The following is a 25,128-nucleotide window of genomic DNA, read 5'->3' as shown; positions in this document are numbered from 1 at the left end:
AATCTGGCAGCAACCCACAACACCATTCCCAGGCTCTCCGCTCATCAGATGCCTTCACCGGAGCCCGCGTTCTACCTGAACGAACAGCGGGCGGCGAATTCACCCGAAAATAGCACGCCTCGCAAGGCGACTCAAATTCAAGGCAGGCAGCATGGGCGGAGAAACGGCCCAAGGCACCAACGACAAGGATGGCAATGCAGCGATGGAGCAAACTCATGCCGGCAACAGTGGCCGCTGGCTCCAATTGCAATAGCCCCCACGAACCTGTGAGCCCGGGCGTTGCAAGAGCTTCAGAAAGGTCTGGGCAGGCAGTGAACTGCCGCCTCTCCCTTTATACCTGCAACAAAATTCCTCAGAAAACTTCAACTGCTGGTTGAATCCAATACTAGGTAAAATTTTTATCAATTAGTCTGGAGAAAATTGATGTACATCTCTTCTGGCTGGACTGAGTTAAAAGACTGGCCCATCCAGTCAGAGGAGACGTGGTCAACAATTTACATAACTCAGTCTCTAGGCTAATGGACAAAGTTAACCCATGCTTGGATTCCCCAAGCAGCACACAGGAGAACAAAGCGCTTGTGGAAGAGACACAGCAGGTCGCAGGATCAAATCCAGCCAAATAGGAGTGTGGTGCGAGCATTAGCAGCTCCCAGCGCCTGCAGGAGTGTTAGGGTTGTGACCCAGGAGGCCTCAATCCTTTGCCGCTTCAATCTGGAGAGCTAGGAGCCAGATCGCCGGTCTAACCGGACAATCAAGCCTCCACGCGGCTCCTGCTGTGAGTCAGGCTTCAGGCAGCTTCGGCATGTGGTCAGGAATCTAAAATGAAAGATGATTCTTTTTTTTGTGTTTTTGTCTAAAACAATAAAAAAATTCTCAAAAAAAAAAACTGAAAACGAAACCGGCAGAAATCCAAAATGGCAGGCGGAACTCTCTGCCGCCTCACCTGCAGTTTAAACGTGCCACCAGCACTAGGAGAGAGGCCTGAGGAGCCGCACCGAACGCCGGCTTCTGTAAAGCGTGGATGGCGGCAACCTAGCTCTCAGGGGTGCTGCGGGGGCGCTGGTGTCAGCACTGTGACCCACGTGCCCCCCCAACAGCTGCCTGTGGCTCCAACGGTGCTGAGGCAGTCCAGGACACCAGGAGGGCCAAGGGGGTGAGAGAATGGCCAAACTGAAAAGAAAGAAAATTTTTCTCACCAAGCCTGCTCCAATTTAAATTTTCTCACTTTAAACTCAATGGAGAGTCCAAGCAATCTATCCAGAATTGAAGAGAAACTCGAAGCGCGTCCACTGAGCTAGCTGAATTGAAAAAAAAAATGAAGATAATCAGCACCAGAGGCGTGGCTTAAAGTTTCAATTCAGTTCTGGACAGATTGGCTGTATTTAACCCTTGCTTGGACTCTCCAGATCAGCACCCTGGAAAAAGGATGTTACAGCTCCCCTCCACATGCCATGGAAGTCCATCTAATGGGACCAAGCAGATCTTCTCTGTGGTGGCTCCCTTCCTGTGGAACATCATCGATATGGCGATAAGATTGGCCACTACCACGACACTCTTTCAAAATACCTTAAAAACATGGTTTGACCAGCGGGTCCAGGGCCCCCACCGTGAATTGGAGTGATTCAAGTGATTAGCTTGATTGTTATTGCTGGAGGGGATTATTGGGGTTTGGATAGGGGAGGAGAGGACATAATATAGGAAAATGGAGTGGAGTGGAGTGGAATGGAGTAGGGTAGGGTAGAGTAGAATACTATCCCAACGCCCTCAGGTTTCCCTGAACTCCAGACAAGCATCAATGCATTTGGCTGACACCTAAAGTATTTCTGTTGTCTTGTCCAGCCTTCTCCAATGCAGCTCCAAACACTCTGGTTTTGTCCACTTAATTTGGGCAAAATGAGCTTCCCTGAAGCCTGGGCTGTCATTTTGCAAATGGGAATGTTTGTTGCAATCTGTTCTGTTTAAGAAGACACTCGAAAGGTTCTTGTTTCTCCTCCTTTGGGGAAGATTGCTCATTCAGTTCCATTTGGGGTAGGTAATAAAGAGCAGCAGATGAGGTTAGGCAATAGGCACCTGCCTTGATAGAATGAGTTGAGTCACCATAAACTGGAGCAATTCCAGCAAAAAAACCATCAGGCTCCCAGCAAAATTGACCCAGGAGATGCTTACAGTAGGCAGAGTCCTTGGTTCCAGCTTTCCCTCTTTATACCAGTCTTAAAATTATGAGAAGGAGAAACGAGGACATTTATAAAATGTGCTATTTCTTCTGTAAGGCAAATTCAAACAATTCAAACAATGTAATCACAATTAAATTTATTCTGTTTCTTCATAGAAACAATCCAATTAACATGCACACAAACAAATACCAGGGACATTCAATTTTACCGTGTGGTTTGTTTTTCCCTGTCTAGTAAAAAAGAGCCAATTGGGAAGAATCTTCCATCTGAGTTAGGAAGAGCAGCGTACATGCTAAAAGTTCTCAGAAGTTGGAAACAGGGTTGTTAATATTAGAGATAGCTGGAGGCACACAGTATTTGCAACCTTTCATTTGGGTGGTTTTCTAGAGGCTGCAGTTGGTTGAGGTTGAACAGAAGGGAAGGGAGGGTGGAAAACTTCAGGGGAAAAAAAGAACACGGTTTTCCTTCTGAAGATTGCAACGTCACTCAAGAAGCAGAGACACAATTTCTTAAAGGCTGTCACTGCCATTTATACATGAAAATTCCTGGAGAACGCTGAATGGATGCCACACAATCTTACTGTAGATTCAAATATGGAATTTAAGGGATTCACTTGCCCTTTAGAACCAGGGGTCACTAAATGGATGGAGATGATACAATATGTGGACTCCTTGGTGCTCTCATGAGCTGGGTGGTTTCATTCCCTCAACTAAGTAACATCATCAGTGCTAGCCCAGATGATGTTACCTAGTTGGGTCATAAAATGTCTTCAAAAAACCCACCAAATTCAGAGAGCACCGAGGACCCCTCATATCAACCCTGAGCTACAAATATTCTCCTTTATCGATGCAATATGTTTCCCAATCAACCATGGCAGAAAGAACTGAGTTTGAGTTTATTGGTCTTGTATGCAGCCCACTCCCGAAGGACTCCAGGCGGCTCACAATAAACAAGGGAAGGGGATAAATAGACAAAAAACAACACTTTAAAATACGCAACATTCACAGTTACCGTGGGGCTGGATATTTCACAAGCCCCCCGGCCTGCTGGAGCAGCCAGGACTTGGTGGCTTTGCAGAAGGCCGGGAGGGTAGTAAGGGTCCGGATCTCCATGGGGAGGTCATTCCAGAGGGCTGGGGCTGCAACAGAGAAGGCTCTCCCTGGGGAGTCGCCAGCCGACATTGGCTGGCAGATGGAATCCGGAGGAGACCTAACCTGTGAGATCTAATCGGTCTATGGGAGGTAATCGGCAGGAGGCAGTCTCTCAGGTACTCAGGCCCGATGCCATGTAGGGCTTTATAGGTAACGACCAGCACCTTGAAGCGGGTCCGGAGACTAATGGGTAGCCAGTGCAGCTCGCGGAGGATAGGTGTGACGTGGGTGTATCTGGGTGCACCCACAATCGCTCACGCGGCTGCGTTCTGGACTAACTGAAGTCTTTGAACACTCTTCAAGGGCAGCCCCATGTAGAGTGCGTTACAGTAATCCAGGTCACAAGGGCGTGAGTTTGAAGGGCCTCCCGATCCAGGTAGGGTCGCAATTGGTGCACCAGGCGAACCTGGGCAAAGGTCCCCCTGATCACAGCCGACAAATGGTGTTCTAAAGTCAGCTGCAGGCAGTCCTGTAGTGGGAAGATTGTCAATGGCAACCACGTGACCCTGAGATGCTGCAAACTTCGTAAAACACAAGCCAGTTGCCAAGTGCTGAATTTTGATCACATGACTGTGGGGATGCTGCAACTATCATGTTGTAAGTGTGAGGAGCATGATTTATGATCAGTCCTCACACGGTATTTGTAGGTCTGGGTTGAAATGAGGGGTCCTTGGTGCTCTCTGAGCTGGGTGCGGGTTTTTTTTGCAGACGTTTCATCACCCAACTAGGTACCATCATCAATGCAAGTGGTGCTGATGTTGCTTAGTTTGGAGAACGAAACCACTCAGCTCAGAGAGCACTAACGACCCCACATATTGCACCACTTCCATTCATTTAGTCATCTCAGGCAAATCCTTTAACTTCCATATTTGAGCCCGCAGTTAGTTTATCAACTGTTTGAAATCACTAAACAAATGGTTGACAGTTGAGGACTACCCGTAGGCTAGGGTTGGAAGCACTCACTGACTTGTTCAACTTATGGAAAACGGTGGAATTGACCTGGAATTGACTTAGATGCCAGTTACTTTGTGAGCAAATAATCATTTTGCCCTCAGCATGTGCAGTAGAGCAGAGAAATGTGCTTGTTTCAGTGCTAGAGTGTTACTCATTTTTGAGCACTGTTTAAGAAAACCTATTCAGTGCTCAGCAAAAAGAATGTTATCACCACCACCACCATCATCACCCCACTTTTCTACTTAGAGCACATAATATTCCAATATTTGAGGGGCTGCCACAAAGAAAAAGGGGGTCAACCTATTTTCTAAAGGACCAGAAGGCAAGACAAGAAACAATGAATGGCAACTGAAGAGAGAGAGAAGCAACCTAGAACTAAGGAGAAATTTCCTGACAGTGAGAATAAACCAGTGGAACAGCTTGCTTCCAGAAGTTGTGGGTGCTTCATCACTGGTGGCTTTTAAGAAGAAACTGGACAGCCACTTGTCAAAAATGGTATAGGGTCTCCTGCTTGACAGGGTTGGACTAGAAGACTTCCAAGGTCCTTCCAGCTCTGTTATCCTGTTAAGATGGCTTATTCTACCTCATAATCTCACTTCTGCAAATAACTGCAAACCAATAAATACACATTATGCCAAACAGTTACCTGTGGTTGGGTTGGCCTTCTGAGCTAAGGTAGGTCAGGAAATAGATACCACAAAGATTCCATAAATGTTATTTTTAAAATATATATAAAATAACAGAATCGTGAAACCTGCTAGAATTTTTTTTCTCTTATACCAAGCAGAATCAAGGTGGGAGTTTTAATTTTCTTTCTCAAATTTCCACTTTACTAAGGCTAAATTGTTTTTCCTCCCTTAATGATTCATGTGTTCTTTCATCAAGATTATCTCCACATTTTTTTACATATTGCTTATTTAGAAATGCTTATTTACCAAACCAAATGCACTCCAGCTTGACAGGTGGCAGTGATGAATACCCACCATAAATCCATACAACTATATCAGAATTTATTAGTTTTATGTGAAGTGCTACATCAATTTTAAAATGCAGGCAGGCAGGGCCAAAAGCGAAAAATACTTCCTCAAATATTATGAAATTATTTTTTTTCCTTTATAGTTCTACTGAAACAAACACTTTTTTTGTTTTCAAACCTTCATTCATCCTTGAACCTCTGGGCACACAATGGGATTGATATTTTTGTTTTTAAAAATGTAATGGCTGTATGTTTGCACGCACAAATACACAGAGGCACAAATACACAGACACACACACTATCCTCCACACCAGAGGTGGTATTCGGCCAGTTCTGACAGGTTCTGGAGAACTGGTAGTAGAAATTTTGAGTAGTTCAGAGAACCGGCAAATAGTCTGGCCCCGCCCCCGCTGCCTCCCAGCCGATCTTCTGCACAGGAGAACGGAGCTGGAAAGCAGGTTAGAGGGGCAGGGAGGGAATGGGGAGTTTGCAGTATCCGTCCCCTGACACGCCCTCAAAGCCATACCATGCCCACCAAGCCACGCCCACAGAAACAGTAGTAAAAATTTTTGAATCCCACCACTCCTCCACACATCGTTGTTTCAAAAGACTTAATTGTTTTAAATCACAGCAATAGACTTCCTGAGATTGGAGGAACTGGGTATGTTTAGTCTAAAAATGAGAAGAACCAGGGGAGATATGATAGCAGCGTTCCAATATCTGAAGGGCTGCCTCAAAGAAGAGGGAGTTAAGCTGTTCTCCAAAGCACCTGAGGGCAGGAGAAGAAGTCACAGGTGGAAGATCATTAAAGAGAGATCCAACCTAGAACTAAGGAGGCATTTCCTGTCAGTAAGATCACATAGTCAATGGAATGGCTTGTCTCCAGAAGTTGCGGGTGCTTCAACACTGGAGGCTTCAAGAAAACACTGGACAGCCATTGGCCCAGAATTGTATATGGTCTTGTGCCTGAGCAGGGGGTTGGACCAGAACAGAGGTCTCCAATCTTTCTAGGTTGGCAGCCCAAAGTGGGGGGGGGGAAGAGAGGATGGTTTGTGGGAGGGGCAGGTGCATGTGTATGCGTTCGAACACCCGTTGCTTGCATGATTGCGGCCATGAATGCCCGTAACTACACTCACGCAACTGGGCCACGGGCATCGGCAACACTGGCAGCAAGACTCACACGAGTGGGGCTCTTTGCATGCACACACACACACAGCAGCCAGCTACTCATGGGGCTCAGCGCCAATAAACTGTGGTTGGGGAGCCCTGAACTAGAAGATCTCAAAAGTCCCTTCAACTCTGTTATTCTGTTCTTTTGGAAATTAAGCTACAGAGTGAGATTTCAAGGAAACTGATTTTCTCACATGATTGGCAAGATTCATTTATCACTTTCTTTTCCCCCCAGCTCGAGATTAAAAATGCCGAAGTGTACAATGATGGCAAATGTTATCAAGGGAATAAGGGGGCAGGGCTATGGTTAGATCACCCCCAAATTAAACAGTTATCACGTCAATAAAAGTGCACATGAACACTAGTTATCCTCATATTCCAGTGCCTACAATACAAAAATGTTGCTTCATTTGATTCTCACAATTAAATTTGAAAAATGGACTGTGAAAGAATGACTTACGTTAGATAAGAGAGATGAGATTAATCCACCTGATCCCCTAATCCACCTCCACCCAAGAATTGAATCTTAAACAAAAGATTCAGGAAGAGGCTGACTTACTTCACAGATGTCCTTCAGATGTTTGATATAGTGGCGCTCCGTGCTCATGATTTCATTAATCACATTGGCTCTCATCTGGTCTCGGTTCTGGACGGTTCTCCCGAGACAGAGGCAGTCAGCAGCATTTGGATCCAAGTGTCCATTCTGTACTTCACTTGCGCCTTCTTCAACGCCATCTTCTTGGTTGACCCAGAGCTGTAACCAAAGGCAATATCAGCCCATTACGTTAGTTTTCTAGTGTGGCTGAGAGCAACAATCCCAGATGAGACAAGGGTTTAAGCAAGGAATTAGCTTGGACTTGGTATGTAAACAGCAGAGGCCAAAGATTGACATCCTCCGAATTACTTTGAACCTTAAATAGTCCTTCCCAAGTGAAAGCTACCAGCTCAGGAGATTCCTGTGGCATAGGCATAAAACAATAAAGTAGCTAGTTTGAATTCTACACATGTGGGATTTGACATGTTAAGCTATGCGAACATTTTTCTCTTATATTCTAATTATTGAAGGATGAATTTGATGCCCAGCAAGTTTAAAGGACTGAAGCCAATTATGTGTCCTAATTTGATCTCAAAGCTAAAGAAATCCAGAGTTTTGTAGATATTGGATACATCCTCTACTCCATTGGGCTAGCCTGCACAATTTACACTGGCCAGACAACTGGCCAATAAAACCACAGAAGGACTGTGATTTTAGTGAATTAATTCATATGTTCAAATAAGAAGGAAACAAAATTCAATACAGTCTAATCCTTCATGTATTAAGATTAAGCTACTCAGTTCCATGGGGATTATTTCTAAGAAAATAGAAATAGAAATACAGGTAGTCCTCTAACTTATGACCATAACTGAATCCATAATTTATGTTATTGAGAAATTTGTTAAGTGAGTTTTGCCCCATTTTATGACTTTTCTTGCCACATTTGTTAAGTGAATCACTACGGTTGTCAAATGAGTGATATAGTTGTTAAGTGAACCTGGTTTCCCCGTTGACTTTTCTTTTCAGAACATCGCAAAAGGTTATCACATGGACACTGAAACCGTCATAAATATGAACCAGTTGGCAAGCATCCAAATTGAATTGAATTGAATTTATTAGGTTTCTATGCCGCCCAATCCCGAAGGACTCCGGGCGGCTTACAGAATAAAAAGAAATTAAAAGAACTTAAAAACAATAGGACACACAAAGTTAAAAAAGAACACAACAAACACCAATCAGAAGGCCTGCCGGAAAGGGCGTTGGTACTTACCTGATACGCCTCTTCTCATAGTGGGGGGAGGAGTATCCAGAATGGGTTGACCTTATCCTCTCGTGATTGGTTTGAGTCAGATAAGCTCTTTGGGCTCCGCCCCCTGGAGGTGAGCCTGCCCAGTTTTATGACGAAGAGCTCTCTCCGACTCGTTGCATCATTCACTCCAGACTCTTGATTCAGTTTTTTGCTTTTATTGTCTTCAACATCAATAATTAAATAACAATATAAACAATGAACATAACACTTAGTTGTACAAACCTAGTCAGGGAGGGACTGGATACTCCTCCCCCCACTATGAGAAGAGGCGTATCAGGTAAGTACCAACGCCCTTTCTCCATAGTGAGGGGGGAGGAGTATCCAGAATGGGACGTACCAAAGCCTGCACGTCCCTAGGGAGGGAGATCCCTGAGGCCATATGTCCCCCACTCAGGCCTGTTGAGGCACGGGTCCTGCCCTGTGAACCGCCTGCAACACCCTGCGGCCAAACGAGGCCTCTGCCGAGGCAAAGGAGTCCAACTTATAGTTCCTAACAAAGGGAGAGGGGGAAGCCCACGTGGCTGCCCTGCAGATTTCGGCCAGGGATGCTTGTGTGGCCCAGGCCGTGGATGTGGCTGCACTCCGTGTGGAGTGGGCTGTGATATGATTTGGTGTCTGTAACCCCTGCGATTGGTAAGCAGTGGCAATGCAGGTTCGCAACCACCTGCCGATAGTGGTGGAAGTCACCTTATTACCCAGGGATCCTGGTTGGAAGGAGACAAACAGGGCTTCGGATTTCCTGTTTGGCCTGGTTCTCCTGAGGTAAATCCTCAGAGCCCTCCTAACGTCCAGAGTGTGCCACTTCCTCTCCAATGGGTGAGAAGGGTCTGGACAGAAGTTGGGCAAAATCAGTTCCTGGGCTCGATGGAAGCAGGAGCACACCTTGGGAATGAAGGATGGATCCAGCCGTAACACCACCCTATCTTGGTGAAAGACACAGAGATCCTCCCTGGTGGACAGCGCCTGCAGTTCGGATATCCGCCTGGCGGAAGTGATGGCCACCAGGAAAGCCACCTTCAGGGTCAGGAACTTAAGGGAAACTGTTTGTAATGGCTCAAATGGGGCGCCCGTTAGAGCGTCCAATACCCTGTGTAAATCCCAGGAAGGGTACCTGTGTACCGTAGGTGGTCTGAGGTTGGAGGCCCCCTTAAGGAATTGCCTGACCATGGGGTGGTGCGTCAGGCTCTGGTTTCTGCCACACAGGAGAACTGATGAGATGGCTGAGACCTGTCTCCTAATTGTGTTAGGCGCTAACCCTCTATCCAGGCCCGCCTGGAGGAAGTCCAGAACCTGAGGCACCGTAGCCTGGATGGGGGTGAACCCCCGGGAGTTGCACCAAGAGTCAAAGGCCCGCCACGTGGAGCCATAGATGCGCTCTGTGGAGGGCCTGTGGGCGGCCTGGATAGTCCTTATCACCCTGGGGGAGAAGAGGTCTTTCCTCAGGATGCTCCGCTCAACCGCCAAGCGGTCAACTGGAGCCATTGAGGATCCGGGTGCTCCAGCGCCCCCTGGCTGAGGGATATCCTCTCCTGGGGAATTCTCCAGGGCCTCTCCACCAACAGAGACTGGAGATCTGCAAACCAAGGCCTCCGGGGCCAATGAGGAGCCAACAGAACCACTTCCGCCCCCTCCTGAAGGATCTTCCGTATGACCCTGGGAATCAGGGGCAAGGGAGGAAAGGCATACAAAAGACCCCTGGGCCATGAGCTCCGCAGAGCGTCCGTCCCCTCCGCCCCCCGTGTCCGGTACCTGGAGAAGAACCTCGGGAGCTGAGTGTTGAGGGGAGTGGCGAACAGATCGACTTCCGGGTGCCCGAAGCGCTCGGCCACCTCCTCGAATATTGCAGTCTGTAGCCTCCACTCTGAGTTGTCCACCTCGGCCCGGCTGAGCCAGTCGGCCCTGGTGTTGTCCACCCCCGCTATGTGTTCTGCCCTCAAAGACCGGAGGTTCCTTTCGGCCCACTGACCCAGACGTTTGGCCTCCTTCATGAGGGCCCTTGATCTTGTCCCCCCCTGTCTGTTTATGTGAGCCTTGGTGGTGATATTGTCTGTGAGGACTAATATGTGCTGGCCCCTGACCGAGTTCTGGAACCGTAACAGAGCCAGGCGGACCGCCCTGAGCTCCAACCAGTTTATGTTGTGAGTCCCTTCCGCCTGAGTCCACTCTCCTTGCGCCATCTGAGCCAGCAGATGGGCACCCCACCCACTCAGACTGGCGTCCGTCGTTACCGTCAAGCAGTCTGGTGTCCAGAAGGTTTCGCCCTTTGTGATCGCTGGGGATGTCCACCAAGCCAGGGAGCGGGAGACGTCTAGCGGGAGAAGTACCTTGGTCTGCGAACAGCTCGTGCGCCTTCGCTGGAATGGCAAGAGGAACCATTGGAGATCTCTGGTGTGGAGGCGAGCCCACGGGACGATGCCAATGGCGGAGACCATGGTGCCTAGTAGTTTAGACAGAGTGGCTAGGGACACCTTGCGCTTCCTGGCTATCGAGGAGGCTAGCTGTCTAAGCGCTATCTGTCTGTCGGGTGACAGGAAGACCATGCCCGCCTGGGTGTCTATTCTGGCTCCTAGGTGAATCAGACTAGTAGAGGGGTGGAGGTGACTCTTGGCTAGGTTCACTGTAAACCCATGGTCCCTCAGGACTGTCATGGTGATGTCTAGGTCTCGCAGAGCGCCCCTAAAGGAGGATGACTGCAGGAGCAGATCATCCAGGTAACATTGGATGCGCACCGGGACCTGTCTCAGGTGCGCTGCCAGCGCTGCCATTACCTTTGTGAATACCCTCGGGGCCGAAGACAGCCCGAAGGGGAGGGCCCGGTACTGATAGTGGTGACCCATGTAGCAGAACCTGAGATACCTACGGTGATCCTGGGCAATGGGGATGTGCAGATAGGCCTCAGTGAGGTCTATAGAAGTGAGAAAGTCTCCTTGTCTAAACCCCTCCAAGATAGAGTGTAGGGAGTGCATCTTGAACCTCCTATAGCGAATGGAACGGTTCAGGCGTTTCAAGTCAAGGATCGCTCTCCAGCCCCCAGAGGCCTTGGGGATGACGAACAGGATGGAATAGTGCCCCTGACCCTGTTGCTCTGGAGGCACTGGCTGGATCGCCCTGATCTCCAACAGGTGTTGGATGGCTTCCTGCATCAGCAGCCTCCGGGTCGGGTTCTTAGAAACCGGACATATCCGGAAGAAGCTCGGGGGACTGGAAAGAAATTCGAGTGAAAGGCCATGCCTGATGGTCTTCTGCACCCATCTGTCAGAGGAGGTGAGGTCCCAGCGGTCAGCGAAATGCGCTAAGCACCCCCCAATGGGGAGAACGCTGGGCCTAGCTTTAATATTTGCGGAAGGAGCGCCCCCCTCCGCCTCCTCCGCCCCCTCGAAAGGGCCGCTTCTGTTGCCTGCCTCTTTGCTGTCTGTCTGGGTACCTCTGTCTAGCAGGGAATCCCCCTTGATACTGCCTGCCTCCTGAGAAACCTGCCTCTGACCCCCTAAGGAAGTCCTGACCCCGAAAGAAGGAACCAGAGTCCTGACCCCGGGAGTAGGAGCGTCTGGGGTATGGAGTTGACCTGAAGCTGCCTTTCTTCTGGGCAGTGGCGAGGACCTTCCTCTTGTCCTTGTTCTCAACCAGGAACCGGTCCAGAGCCGAGCCAAAGAGGGAGTCCCCTGTGAAGGGGGCTGAAGCCAGGCGCCACTTGTGACGAACCTCCACCTGCCACTGTCGAAGCCACAGCAGCCTGCGTGATGCCACCGACGATGCGATCGCCCTGGAAGCAAATCTGGCTGCAGCCAGGGTGGCATCCGATGAGAACTGGATGGCCGCTGCCAGCCTGTTGATGTCCTGATGTGACCGGGCATCTGCTATGGGGGTGCGTTGCTGTAGCTCCTGCAGCCACAGCAAGGAAGATCTGATGATGAAAGAGGCTGTGGTGGATGCTTTCACAGCCCAGGCCGCTGCTAGATGGCCCCTCTGCAAGGTGAGGTCTGCCTTCTTGTCCTCCGCCTTCAAGGCATCCTCTGGCTCCCCAGGCATGTTGGTGGATGTATGAAGAGCCACGATTGGATCATCTATGGTGGGCTGTGCAAGTAGCTTAGCCAGCTCTTGGTCCACATTGAAGAACATCCTGTCTGAAGAGGAGGGTGAGGGGCCCTTTGTAGGAGATGCCCATTGGCGCCTTATCAAGCCTAGGAAGGTCTTGGGCGTAGGAACAGTGTCTGCCTCGATGGCCTGCTCATCAAAGATGTTCTCTGCTGAGAGGCCCTGGCGTTGGGGTGTGGCCTCCGCTGCTCTGTTGCCTAGCTTGACTGTTGCCTTGGCCTTGAAGAGCAGGGACTCAAACAGTGAGGGCTGGAACAACCCAGTGAATGTGGGTTTAGGAGGAGGCATGCCTTCATCCTCTGATAGCTTGAGTTCTCTGAGCTCGCCTTCCTCACTTTCATTGTCACTGTCCTCCTGGGATGAATCTGAGGAGCTGTGAATCTCTTCCTCCTGGGCCTCTGGGAATTCAGGAGCCCTGGGGGTGGGGGGGAGGGGGGCCCCCTGAGGCTGTGGCTGCTGGAATGCTGCAGCCATGCATTGCTGAAAAGCCTGCATCATTAATTCTTGGAAGTTGGGGGCCCCTGTGGGAGGCGCTGGGTTGGGGCTGAAGCCCCCCTGAGCAGGGGGGGGGCTGCCCAAAAGGGGAAAGCCAGTAGGCAAGGCTGCCCCCACAGTAGGGGTGATAGGGGATTGCCACCCCTGAGTGGAGCCCCAAAGCCCCGAGGTGTCTATAGGGATCCTTGTTGGCAGGGCTGGATTCTCCCCTGAGCCTCCGCTGGATAAGGGAGTGCCTGGATTTTCCCCCCCTTTGCCTGGGGCGTTCTGATGGCTGGCTGCTTGGTTGCAAAGCCTCTCTAAAGCCTTATGCCTCCTCCGCTCGTATTTAGAGGGCTTGGGAGGCTTGTGACTCCTCCCTTCCTCTGGATCTGCCCTGGGGGAAAGGTGCTTGGTTTTGCATTTAGCCTTTCCTCTCCCCCCCCCCCTCCTCGGGCAGTCTCTGGGGAAGCCACTGACCTGGGTGCTTGTTCTTCTGCCCCTCCGGTGGGGCTGCAGTCCCTGCTTGCAACTGCCTGGGACTCTCCTTCCTGGTAGTTGCTGGGCGCCGCCATCTTGGACCACGTGGGTCCTCCCGGCTTCAAAATGGCGCCGACCGGCTTGCAAAGGGGCGCGAAATTTAAAAGTGCCTGAAGCGAGGCTTGAGCTCCTGAGAGCTTGCCACGTGCGCTCCCAGCCGGATTCTCTTCCTCCTGCCTCTCCTCCGATGCCGCTGTGGCCAGGAACAGCTTCTTCGGCTTCCTCACGATCCTCTGGCCACGTGGAGGCAGCACGGGCGCTCCAGGGCGTTTGAAAGCCCTGGTTCGTCGCTCAACCCTTGAGGGGAGCAACGGAGCGCTCCAGCGACTTACAAGCCTCAGCGGTTGGGGCTGCCTGCTAGAGGCTTTTGCCCGTCCTCCTGGTTAGGGCTGCCTGCTAGAGGCTTCTGCCCTTTCTCCTGCTGCCCGGCCAAGCTCCTCACTGAGAGTCTTCGGATCTCCTCAGTGTCCAGGGCAGCCTGCCGCCCCAGGGGGGCTAGTGGCAGTCCCAATCCTGCAGGAGGAGGCTGTGTGTGAAGCAGGGAGGCAAAACTCGACGGGTCCAAATGAATTTTCCTTTAGATCCTAGTAAATTCCTGGAGCTCTCGAATGAGCAACTTCTCACGATCGTTTTGAGTCAGAAAACTGGGCAGGCTCACCTCCAGGGGGCGGAGCCCAAAGAGCTTATCTGACTCAAACCAATCACGAGAGGATAAGGTCAACCCATTCTGGATACTCCTCCCCCCTCACTATGGAGAAAAGCCAGGTTTTAATGGCTTTGCGAAAGGCCATGAGAGTGGGGATGGCCCAGATCTCTGGGGACAGCTCATTCCATATGGCCGGAGCGGCACAGAGAAGACCCTACTCCTAGGCGCCGCCAGCCAGCATTGTCCTGCTGAAGGCACCCGGAGAAGGTCCATGCTGTGTGATCTTATTGGTCTAAGGGAGGTATGTGGCAGGAGACGGTCTCGTAGGTACCCAGGTCCTAGGCCATGTAGGGCTTTAAAGGTAATAACCAGCACCTTGAATCCTGTTCGGAGACCAATGGGCAGCCAGTGCAACTCGCGGAGGATAGGTGTGACGTGGGTGTACCTTGGCACACCCAGTATCACTCACGCGGCTGCATTCTGGACCAGTTGCAGTCTCCAAACACTTTTCAAGGGCAGCCCCAAGTAGAGCGCAAATGTTGTTGTTGTTTTGTTGTTTATTATATTTATATGCCACCCTTTCCCCCCGAAGGGGACTCAGGGCGGCTCACAACTCAAACCAGGGAAGGGGGATACAGACAAAAAATTAAAAAACGACACATAACAATGCATAATTTAAAACACACGACAGTCATACCATTCGAGACGGGGGCAACAGCTCTTTAGCCCCAGGCCTGTCGGAACAGCCAGGTTTTAAGGGCTTTGCGGAAGGCCTGGAGGGTGGTGAGGGTTCGAATCTCCACAGGGAGTTCGTTCCAGAGGGTCGGAGCAGCCACAGAGAAGGCTCTCCTCCGGGTAGTCGCCAGTCGACACTGGCCGGCGGATGGAATTCGGAGGAGGCCTAATCTGTGGGATCTAATCGGTCTAGTGGAGGTAATTGGCAGCAGGCGGTCTCTCAAGTACCCAGGTCCAATACCATGAAGGGCTTTATAAGTGATGACTAGCGCCTTGAAGCGTATCCGGAGACCAATAGGCAGCCAGTGCAGCTCGCGGAGGATAGGTGTTACGAGGGTGAACCGAGGTGCACCCACGATCGCTCACGCGGCTGCATTCTGGACAAGCTGGAGTCTCCGAATGCTCTTCAAGGGCTGCCCCATGTAGAGCACGTTGCAGTAGTCCAGTCTAGAGGTCACAAGGGCGCGAGTGACTGTTGTGAGGGCCTCCCGGTTCAGGTAGGGACGCAACTGGTGCACCAGGCGAACCTGGGCAAATGCCCCCCTGGTCACAGCCGACAAGTGGTGTTCAAAAGTCAGCTGTGGGTCCAGGAGGACTCCCAAATTGTGAACCCTGTCTGAGGGGCGTACTGTTTGACCTCCCAGCCTGAGAGATGGAACACTTGGCCAATTAGTAGGAGGGAAACACACCAGCCACTCGGTCTTATCCGGATTGAGTACAAGCTTGTTAACCCCCATCCAGTCCCTAACAGCCTTGAGGCACTGGCACATCACGTCAACCACTTCACTGAGTTGGCACAGGGTGGACAGATACAGCTGCGTATCGTCCGCATACTGATGGTATTTTATCCCGTGCCGTCGAATGATCTCACCCATATCTACATATCATGTAGATATTAAACAGGAGGGGGGACAGGACCGATCCCTGCGGCACCCCATAATTCAGGGGCCTAGGGGTCAATCTCTGCCCTCCGACCAACACCGACTGCCACCTGTCTGAGAGGTAAGAGGAGAACCACCGTAGAACAGTGCCTCCCACCCCCACCTCTCGCAGTCGTCGCAGAAGGATACCATGGTCGATGGTATTGAAAGCCGCTGAGAGGTCAAGGAGCACTAGGACGGAGGCATAACCTCCATCCCTGGCTCTCCAGAGATCATCGATCAATGTGACCAAAGCGGTTTCCGTGCTGTAGCCAGGCCTAAATCCCGACTGGAAGGGATCTAAATAATCAGTTTCCTCCAAGGACCGCCGGAGCTGAAAGGCTACCACTTTCTCAACAACCTTCCCCACAAAGGGGAGGTTGGAGACTGGACGATAGTTGTTTAAGATGGCTGGATCCAAAGATGGCTTCTTCAGAAGGGGTCTCACCACCGCCGCCTTTAGAGCGGGGGGAAAGAACCCCTCCCGAAGGGAGGCAGTAACAACCGCCTGGATCCAGCCCCATGTCACCTCCCTGCTGTTAGCGACCAGCCAGGAGGGGCACGGGTCCAGTACACATGTGGAGGCACTTACAGCTCCCATGGCCTTGTCCACGTCCTCAGGGGTAACAGCTTGAAAATCAATCCAGTGATGTCCTGCCAGATTCTCCCCTGGTGCCTCGGCTGGCTCTGCACAATTGGAGTCCAGGTCCGTCCGAAGCCGAGCAACTTTATCCACGAGGAATTGGATGTAATCCTCAGCTCTGCCTTGCAAAGGATCACTCGTATCCCTCCTATTTAGGAGGGAACGGGTTATCCTGAACAAGGCGGCTGGGCGCGACTCAGCGGAAGCAATCAGAGAGGCAATGTGTGTTCTTTTGGTCGTCCTAATTGCCCGAAGGTAGGCTCTGATGCTGGATGTTAAAAGCGCTCGGTCTGACATGTAAATCATGCGACCATGGGGATTCTGCTAAAGTCATAAGTGTGAAAAATGATCATAAGGCAGTCACTAAATGAACTGTTGTAAACTGAGGATTACCTGTAATATGAATTCCAGTTCTTTTAGACTTGTTCAATCCCAAGATTTGACACCCCCCCCCCCCGGTCTTGTCAACTCCTGTTCCTACACAATTCTTAAGAAATGAACCAGAAGGATTGTTCCAAAAATAATCAACAATTTTAAGTTGAAACACCAGGAGGGTCTAAGAAAACATAAAAACACTCTCCTGCATTCAGCTCTAAATAAATAGCATAGCATGATTGTTCTTCAAACAGCAAACAGGTGAAAATAATGTAGGCAATGTTATTTTCCTTCATTTGCATTCAATGTTCAAGTCACAAGAAACATAAATTATGCTCTGCATTGAAAGGAAAATCAAGAGGTGTTCTATTTTCACAGCTTAACTTACATTTTAAAATAGATAGCTGCTGATGCATTGCTTCTAACATGTACCTTATGAACTATGGTGGTCCCTTTAATTTGCAAAAATCTCCATCAATTTCCTTTTTCATATTCTCTGCTTTTCCAAGCATTTTCCGCTGATTATGTTTTGCTCAACAACATTTCTTTTATTATTGCACTAGAGCTTTAAAGGTCAAGAATTGGAAGATCGCAGAGACAACCCACCAATTTTTCTAACAACTGATTTAAAGATGTAATGAACATAAAAAAAACTGATTTGCGAACTGAAGTGGAAAAATGACAAGATGGCCATTTTAAGACCAATTTTTTTTTTTAAATGGATACGCATGGAAAAGGATGAAATCAGAAATGATCAGTGCATTCATGTAATACACATATTTACCATAGTTACACTAATATTTTTAATGTTTTTTTACAATACGCTTAAAATTATTCAGGCTAAAAAAGTAATATACAAAGTGATAATTTCAGGGAATTTGGGAAATGCATTTTTAGTCTTCCTTTCCCAGTGCGACATTCCAAAAATAAATGAAAAATGTGTTGCTTTTCCAAAAATCTCCACAGCTCCTCCTGGCTTATTGTAACCCTGAAAATCTAGCAATTCAGTACCGTAGAATAAATAAAATATGAACATAGAAATGGGACAGAGGTGTGGCGGAATACACATTCTAAATTTAGCATATTAGAATTGGTAGAAGAGTACTTTGTTGAATAAGGCACAATCAGTAGAGATTATAAAAAAGGAATCCACTAAACATTGCCAGCTCTAGGGGGTGCTGCTCATTTCTATTTCAAGGCCATTGAGCTAGTGCTGTCTGAAGACATTTCCGTGGTCACATGGCCAGCATGACATCATGGAGTGCTGTTACCTCCCCACCAAAGTGGTAACTATTTATTTACTTGCATTTGCATGCTTTCAGAGGTTTCCAAATTTGGCAACTTTAAAACTTGTGCACTTCAACTTGCAGAATTCCTCAGCCTGCATGCTGGCTGGGGAATTCTGGGAATTTAAGTCTGTATATCTTAGAAGTTGCTGAGGTTGGGAAAGACTACCACGGAGCATAACTAATAGAGATGCAGCAAGCAAATTTATCTCGGAAGACATAATTTGATTTAACTTCTGGAATAACTGAACAATTCAAATGCAATGCAAAAATATGGCAGAACGGCTGGTCTTCTGATATGGCTCATCTACAGGAAACAAAACCAAAGTGCTAGATCATTCAAAGCTTCTTCATGCAACACATTCTCTGGCCCATTCACAACCTGGCCCAACAAAGGATTAAGGTGTTATAGGAACTCCCACGACAAACAGAACTGCCCAAGTAATCCCAGGAGGTTCGATTAAGCCACAAATAAATCCAGTTATGTACAGGTTAAACTAATTCCACAGAATTCTTTTGCAGGGCTGAAATCTAATCAACCGAGAAGTCATTTCTCCTAATGCTGGAGAAAAAAAGGTTTAAGCAGACAAATATGACTTGCATGAACAAGACATATGCTTGCTACGTGTTGAGAATACCTTAAATTATGCGCCTTTTCCAAAGATCATGCAGAAACCACAAAAGATCATTTTGTGAGCCCAGGAAACAACCACTTTAAGTGGTTTTTGAAAGATGCTATAAGCATGCACATACGTGCTCTGAATCACCTTCCTCCCTTCAAATCTGAAACTCAGCACAGCCCTAGAAAGAAGGGCTGAAAAAGACACCTCTCTATTCCAAAACTCACCATTGTGGCCGGGCAGCACAGGGCCACCCAGAGCTGATTGAAAGGTGGGAGGTTATATAAACATTTAAAATAAAATAAATAAAACATTGAGTGGCAGGTCGAAGCGGCTGGCCAAAGGAAAGTGGCTGGGCTTGTGTTAGGTCACGCTTCTTTTTGGGGAAGGCAAATGACTCAATACAAACCTATAAGTACACCTGCAGAAAGGAAGAAAATGCTGGAATGGCACCTCTATGTATCCTGGATATATAAAAAGAGGCAGGTGAGGCTCTGAATTACCAGGTCAGCAATGGACAATCCTGAATATGATTCACATCGCACACAAGGCCTGACAGGATTCACTGCCTAAATGGGGCAGAGCTCAGAGTGACTGCAGGATCTCACAACAGTCACACCATGTCTGGCTACAAGATGAGGGCATAGACAGTTCCAGTATCTGATTTATTTCAGATAAACGATGCTGTACTTCAGGGGTCCCCAACCCCAGGGCTGCTGCTCGTTTGGAACCAGGTGAAGTAAGTGGCGGGCGAGCATACACAAAGCTTCACTTGTGCAAGCGGCAGACACACGCAAAGCTCCATTTGTGTGAGTAGCAGGAGCTCACACCTGCCATGACACCTGTCAGACACAACCATCCCCTCTTCCTCCCCCACCAGTCTGCCAAGCCAGAAAGATTGGGAACAACTGCTGTATTTCAATGGTTAGATGGCCTACACATTGGTATCTAAATATAGATCGTTTTAATATTCAGATTTTTCTCTGTTTTTAATTTAGGTGAAATGTTAGTATATCTTGCAAATCCATGTATGTTATGCCATACACTAAATAAAAACATCAGAGTCAGGGAAAGCATGAGAAAGGGGAAGGGGTTGCATTGCAGAGGCAGAAGGGCATGCTGGTGGAGAGATCATCACGTGGGACACCTGGTGAGAAGGGGCACCGGCAAGTCCAAAGGTCCCAGCCCTGAGATGAGGAAGAAAGCCAGCATCAGCCTAAATCCAAAATGAGGTAGAACAATCCAGCTAGAGTTCACTTCTTTATTTGCTTTAGCCGGGATCTTGCCCAGCTAAACAATAAACTCTCCTCCCAATGAAGACACCCTGGGAGATTCTAGGGAGTGGCTGTCTTAGCTCTCTTCCTCTATCTGTTATCCAGCTGTGGACTGGGCTGCCTCTAGTCTCATCTCCCCCATTTCCTGAATGTGCTCCCTCCTCCCTGGGGAACTGCTGCTTCACTGTAGTGTCTCTCCCTCTCCCTTTCCATGCCTCCCTCTCCCTCCCCATTTTATGACAGTTGGTCGTAAAAGGTGAATACCTGATCCAGGGACACTGCAACCATCATAAACATGAGCCAGTTACCAATCATCTGAATTCTGATCACTTGATCATGGAGTTGGTGCAAAGGTCGCAAGTTTGGGAAATGGTGACATCACTTTTTTTCAGCACCATTGTAACTTCGAACGGTCACTAAATCAATGGTTGGAAGTTGAGGACAACCTGGACTAGGTTTGTAAATTATATTATCCCTTGTCTATCAGCTCACACTATGTTTGTGTAAGTATCTTAATGTTTAGGATCAGCTCCTTCCTTAGTTTCAGTCTTTTCTCTCTGTCTCAGGGGTCCCTGCCTGCTTCTTGGAGATGGTAAATGGGGATCTCGGATTCCTCAAGAGATGGTTATTTAGCCCATTGGTGTGACTGCAGCTGCCAGAAGAATCAAGGAAGAGATTTAACTAGTTTGAAATGGAGGAGGCAAGCAGGCGAAGGAATGCACGCTTTGGAGAATAATTGCTCCTGGCAGAGATGAAGTTTGAGTGTTATTGCCATCTATGGGAATCTGGACCTTGGTGGATTTGGTTGGAATGTATTTCCTGGTTTAGATTTGAACTAAAGCAAGCTGGAGGTTAGGTAGAACAAGCAGGCTGTCCTAAATAAAAATTCCCTGGGATGACGTCCTTGCTACTGTATCTCTCAGCTATTCAGTTATATAACAACTTTTGATTACAAGGCTTTCCACTTTTCCTGGGATAATACAGCTAAGTGTCAGTTTGAATGTCTTGCATGATGAAGCAGAAATGAAAGAGAGAGAACAGAACCGTCAACGTCTATTTTTGTGTCCTCTTGCATCAAAAACCGAGCAGAGAAGAGTGTACAAACATTCTCTCCACACTCCCAAACTGACCATTTCAAAGTCAGTTTGGGTCAAAAGTCCATAATCCAAAACCAGAGGATCCTGTGCAGATCCTTTTACCTATCACTTTTTACCTACCCAAAAACAGACTCAGGATTCAAGAACCTTATATTTAATGGAATATTTACAGTATATTTTTCTGGATGTATACATTTTAAAACTCCTTCATGCAAGTTGCATCAAGCAGCTTATTCTTCAGTGGCTCCTCTAACAACCAGCTTTTCAGCCTCAGTTTGCAGGATTTGGTTGTGGGAACTGATACTAAAGGTGGGTGATGCAACTGTGGTATCATTATAGCATGACTAAACTCACATCCGTACATAGCAGCAAGGAAAGGGTTATCTTTTTCTTCCATTCTCCACTCTCTCAGAAATCTGCTTTTAAAATTCACAATGCAGCTATTTCTGTAGATAAAGCAACAACTACATCCATGATATATCAATTCAGACATTGCAGCTAGGACTGACAAAGCCATAGTTTACCAAACTAGATTTAGGTTAGTTAACCAATTGGTTGATTGGTTAGCTACCAATCAATGGTAGCTCCTCAGACTAAGATCTCCTAACAGGGAGAAAAATTAACCAGTATAATGATTTGCCTTCAGAAGTTATTCCATCACTAGAGGCTTTTAAGAAGAGGCTGAACAGCCATTTGTCTGCAATGCTACAGAGTCTTCTGCTTGAGAATGGGGTTGGACTAGAAGACCTCCAAGGTCCCTTCCAACTCTGTTATTCTTCTGGAAGGTGGGAAGGGTGTGTGGGTGAGTGGGTGGGTGTAGATAGATATACTATATTGCCAAAAGTATTCGCTCACCCATCCAAATAATCAGATTCAGTTGTGAGCGAATACTTTTGGCAATATAGTGTAGGTAGGTAGGTAGGTAGACAGACAGACAGACAGACTGACTGACTGACTATTTGTGTGAGAAGTAATATTTGGCATATGCAAATGGGGATTAATTGATTTTATTCACAAGGTCTCTTCTTTTACACTTTATTTTAATAAGTAATTATTAATTCCAAAATATTTTTTGTTTGCCTATTTTAAGAACAAGCGTGAAGAAGTGCGGAATCTTGGCATTACCCAGGACTTGTGTTTGTGTTTTTTCTTTTTCTATTTTCAATGCATATTGAGCAGGATTTCTAAACTTGTTTTCATTTGGGGTAAATATTCTGGGTTAAGTTAAAGAGAAGGAAGTAGCTGTGGCTGAATTACAATGTTCAACAGCCCGAGGATGGTTCTCTAAGGCCACAAGTTCTGCATACCTGTTTTATCATTGTTTGCTTTAATAAGAATTTGCTGGGTGCACCAAATTTGTCTGGTTTCACAAATGGCACAAAGCTCTAAACCAAACAGACTGCCTCGTGCACAGGGCAATAGCATGCAATCGAACTGAATCACATCTCAATACGTGGCTTAAAAATGACATTATTTAGGGCTGAACTAACTAGTGGTGATGGAGTTATTATAAAGGAATTTAGAGTTAACCTTGAGGAAGGTATGTAAGAGCTCTTAAGGGAGGGAGGGAGGGAGGGAGGGAGGGAGGGAGGAAGGAAGGAAGGAAGGAAGGAAGGAAGGAAGGAAGGAAGGAAGGAAGGAGTTGTTAAGTAAGGGGACCAAGATAAGAGGAAGTATGAGAAAGAAACTCAAAGTAACAGTCCTTTGATTTTCTTTAGTAGAAGGTCGGAGAATAAATTGAACAGGCTTTCAAGATTCTGGTGTTCTGTCCTGAAACAATATAGGTAGTCCTCAACTTACAACCACAGTTGAGTCCAAAATGTATGCTGTTAAGTGAGGCATTTGTTAAATGAGTTTTGCCCCATTTTACGATTTTTCTTGCCACAGCTATTAAGTTAATCCCACCAGTTGATGAATTAGTAAGACAGTTACTAAGGGAATCTGGCTTCCCATTGACTTTGCTTGTCAAAAGGTTGCAAAGGGGGACTCTGGGACACTGCAACCATCATAAATGTGGGTCAGCTGCCAAATGTCCAAATTTTGATCACATGGTTGTGGGGATGCTAGAAAGCTCGTAATGTGAAAAATGGTCATGTCAGGTTTTTTAGTGATTTTGTAATTTTGAATGCTCACTAGATGAAGTGTTGTAAGTCAAGGACAACCTGTACAACAACATTTCCCCAATCTTTGAAAGTTGACAATTATGCAGGATCCAATCTGGGTCGGTCACCAGGACCAGAGGTTTAGTCTTCTGAACTTTCAGACTCGTGCTGAAGCCCGTCCTCAGGGAACTTCTCTCCAGCAGAATGTGTGCTCTGACTATGCATAGTATTTGTGCTGGTGCCTGACTGTGTGTGGCCCCACATAAATACCACGCACAGAATAGCTTAAACGAAGCTACTCTGCACGAGTTCGAAAGCTCAGAAGACTAAACCTGTAGTCCCAGGGACCGACCCAGACTGGATCCTGCAACATTATCCTGAGACACATATATTTACCTTCATTCATTGACAATTATGCTGGAAATGCCATATATTTGGGGACATCCACTATCAAAATAATTGGGCTGAAATGCACTGTCAAATATTCACTCCAAAATTGTTCCACTTATGAAAATGAGTTGCAATATTCTGCTGGTTTCCTGACATCTTCAAAAGAGGAAAATATATTACTATTATCCTTAAAAATCTGAAATGTCTAAGATTATCACATTTTCCCACTCCACTGCTGCCCCCCCCCCCCAAAAAAAAAGCAAATGGGATTATGGAGTGCTTAAGCTACTTTCTGAAACTTATGAAGAGCTGCACTTCTTGGAATGCCTGTGGAAGATCGGATTCTGGTAGCAAGCCTTAAAGCTTTAAGAGGCAATATCTAAATAAACCAGTCGTTCCTAAGAACCTATAAATGTTAAAGATTCTATAAATGACATCTTTATTGGTACTCTAATTAAATTTAACATGTCTAGGTTTGAATATGAGAACATGAGATTGATTTCCCAGCACAATACAGTCTGGGACAGTGGTTCTCAAAATGTTTGACCCAATTAACTCTTTTCCTGGTTGTGAATAATGTTATTAACAATCAGCCCTCCCCTAAAAACTTCACTAGATTCTCTGTTGTTTCACACAAGCATCCACCCTGGATCCTTGACTAACAAACAAGCTATTACAAATTACTCCATTACTCCCAGGAGATGTCCAAATTATTCCCTTGGGTAATTATCCCCAGTTTAAGAACTGCTGGTCTGGGGCATAAAAAATTCAGCAAAGGTTTTTAATCTGTATTTCTCGGGGGGGGGGGGGGGGTTACAGCAATTTTTTTTGACAAAATAGTGAAGTTGTCCAGTTAATTGGAACTATGTTTCGCAAGCTGCCCAGAATCACCTTGTAGGGGAGGCAGGGGGCATAGAATTTTAATAAATAAGTATAATAAATAAACCATACCTGAGCCAGATTGAAAGGCAAAGTAAAGTATGGTTAACAATTTTAATGAATGTTCCCTCCTTGCAAAACCAGTGGAAGAGCGGGAGAAAGAGAGAGGAGGCTTCCAAATCTAAGTTTGCTTACAGCGTTCAACCAAGGCTAATAAAGAGGGTCCACAAACGCTGCACTTTGAATGGTTCAAGTGTCTCCCCAAATTAATGCAAATCAAATCATAAAAGATTGGACTGGACAACCATTTGTCTGGGATGGCATAAGGTCTCCTGCTTTGAGCAAGGAGTGACTAGAAGACCTCCAAGGTGCCTTCTAGCCCTATAATTGTAAATACATTTTTTTTAAAAAAATAGAGAAATCCTATGAGATTTCATGAAATATAAGCACGTCATCCTGAAATATGGCCCATTCAAGAACACCACAATCTCGCAAAAAAAAAAATCAACACTCTTATGAAAGAAAGAATCCTATCATGTTTGCTGAGCACATTTGAGTTTGGAAGGTGTGGGTTTAGGAAAAAGAGATAATTCTTGGCTTACCGTTATCTCTGAATGCAGTCATCCTTTCAAAAGTTCAGACACCAAAGCAAAGCAAAATGTCACAGACAGCAAACTTTTTTTCCTGCAAATCAATTCAGTGAAGACGCGAATGTCCGAGCCAACACCTGACAGAGGAGTCTCAGCCTTGCCAGGTAAATCAGACTTCATGAGCTAATTCTAT

General features: G+C 47.3%; 1 protein-coding gene across 10 annotated transcripts in view; it reads right to left on the bottom strand.

The window, feature by feature from the left end:
* Positions 1 to 25,128, bottom strand: part of ARHGEF9 (Cdc42 guanine nucleotide exchange factor 9) — a 384,837-nt gene that overhangs the window by 93,316 nt on the left and 266,393 nt on the right. For all 10 annotated transcript variants that reach the window (XM_032228177.1, XM_032228179.1, XM_032228180.1 and 7 more), the window contains one exon: positions 6,985 to 7,179. In XM_032228177.1, the coding sequence (XP_032084068.1) occupies positions 6,985 to 7,179 (195 nt within the window). The remainder of the gene's footprint in view (positions 1 to 6,984; positions 7,180 to 25,128) is intronic.

Source organism: Thamnophis elegans, chromosome 12 (assembly GCF_009769535.1).
Source record: "Thamnophis elegans isolate rThaEle1 chromosome 12, rThaEle1.pri, whole genome shotgun sequence".
NCBI classification, from domain to species: Eukaryota; Metazoa; Chordata; class Lepidosauria; order Squamata; family Colubridae; genus Thamnophis; species Thamnophis elegans.
Note: the sequence above shows the minus strand (reverse complement) of the source record. Positions and strands in the feature narration are given on the sequence as shown.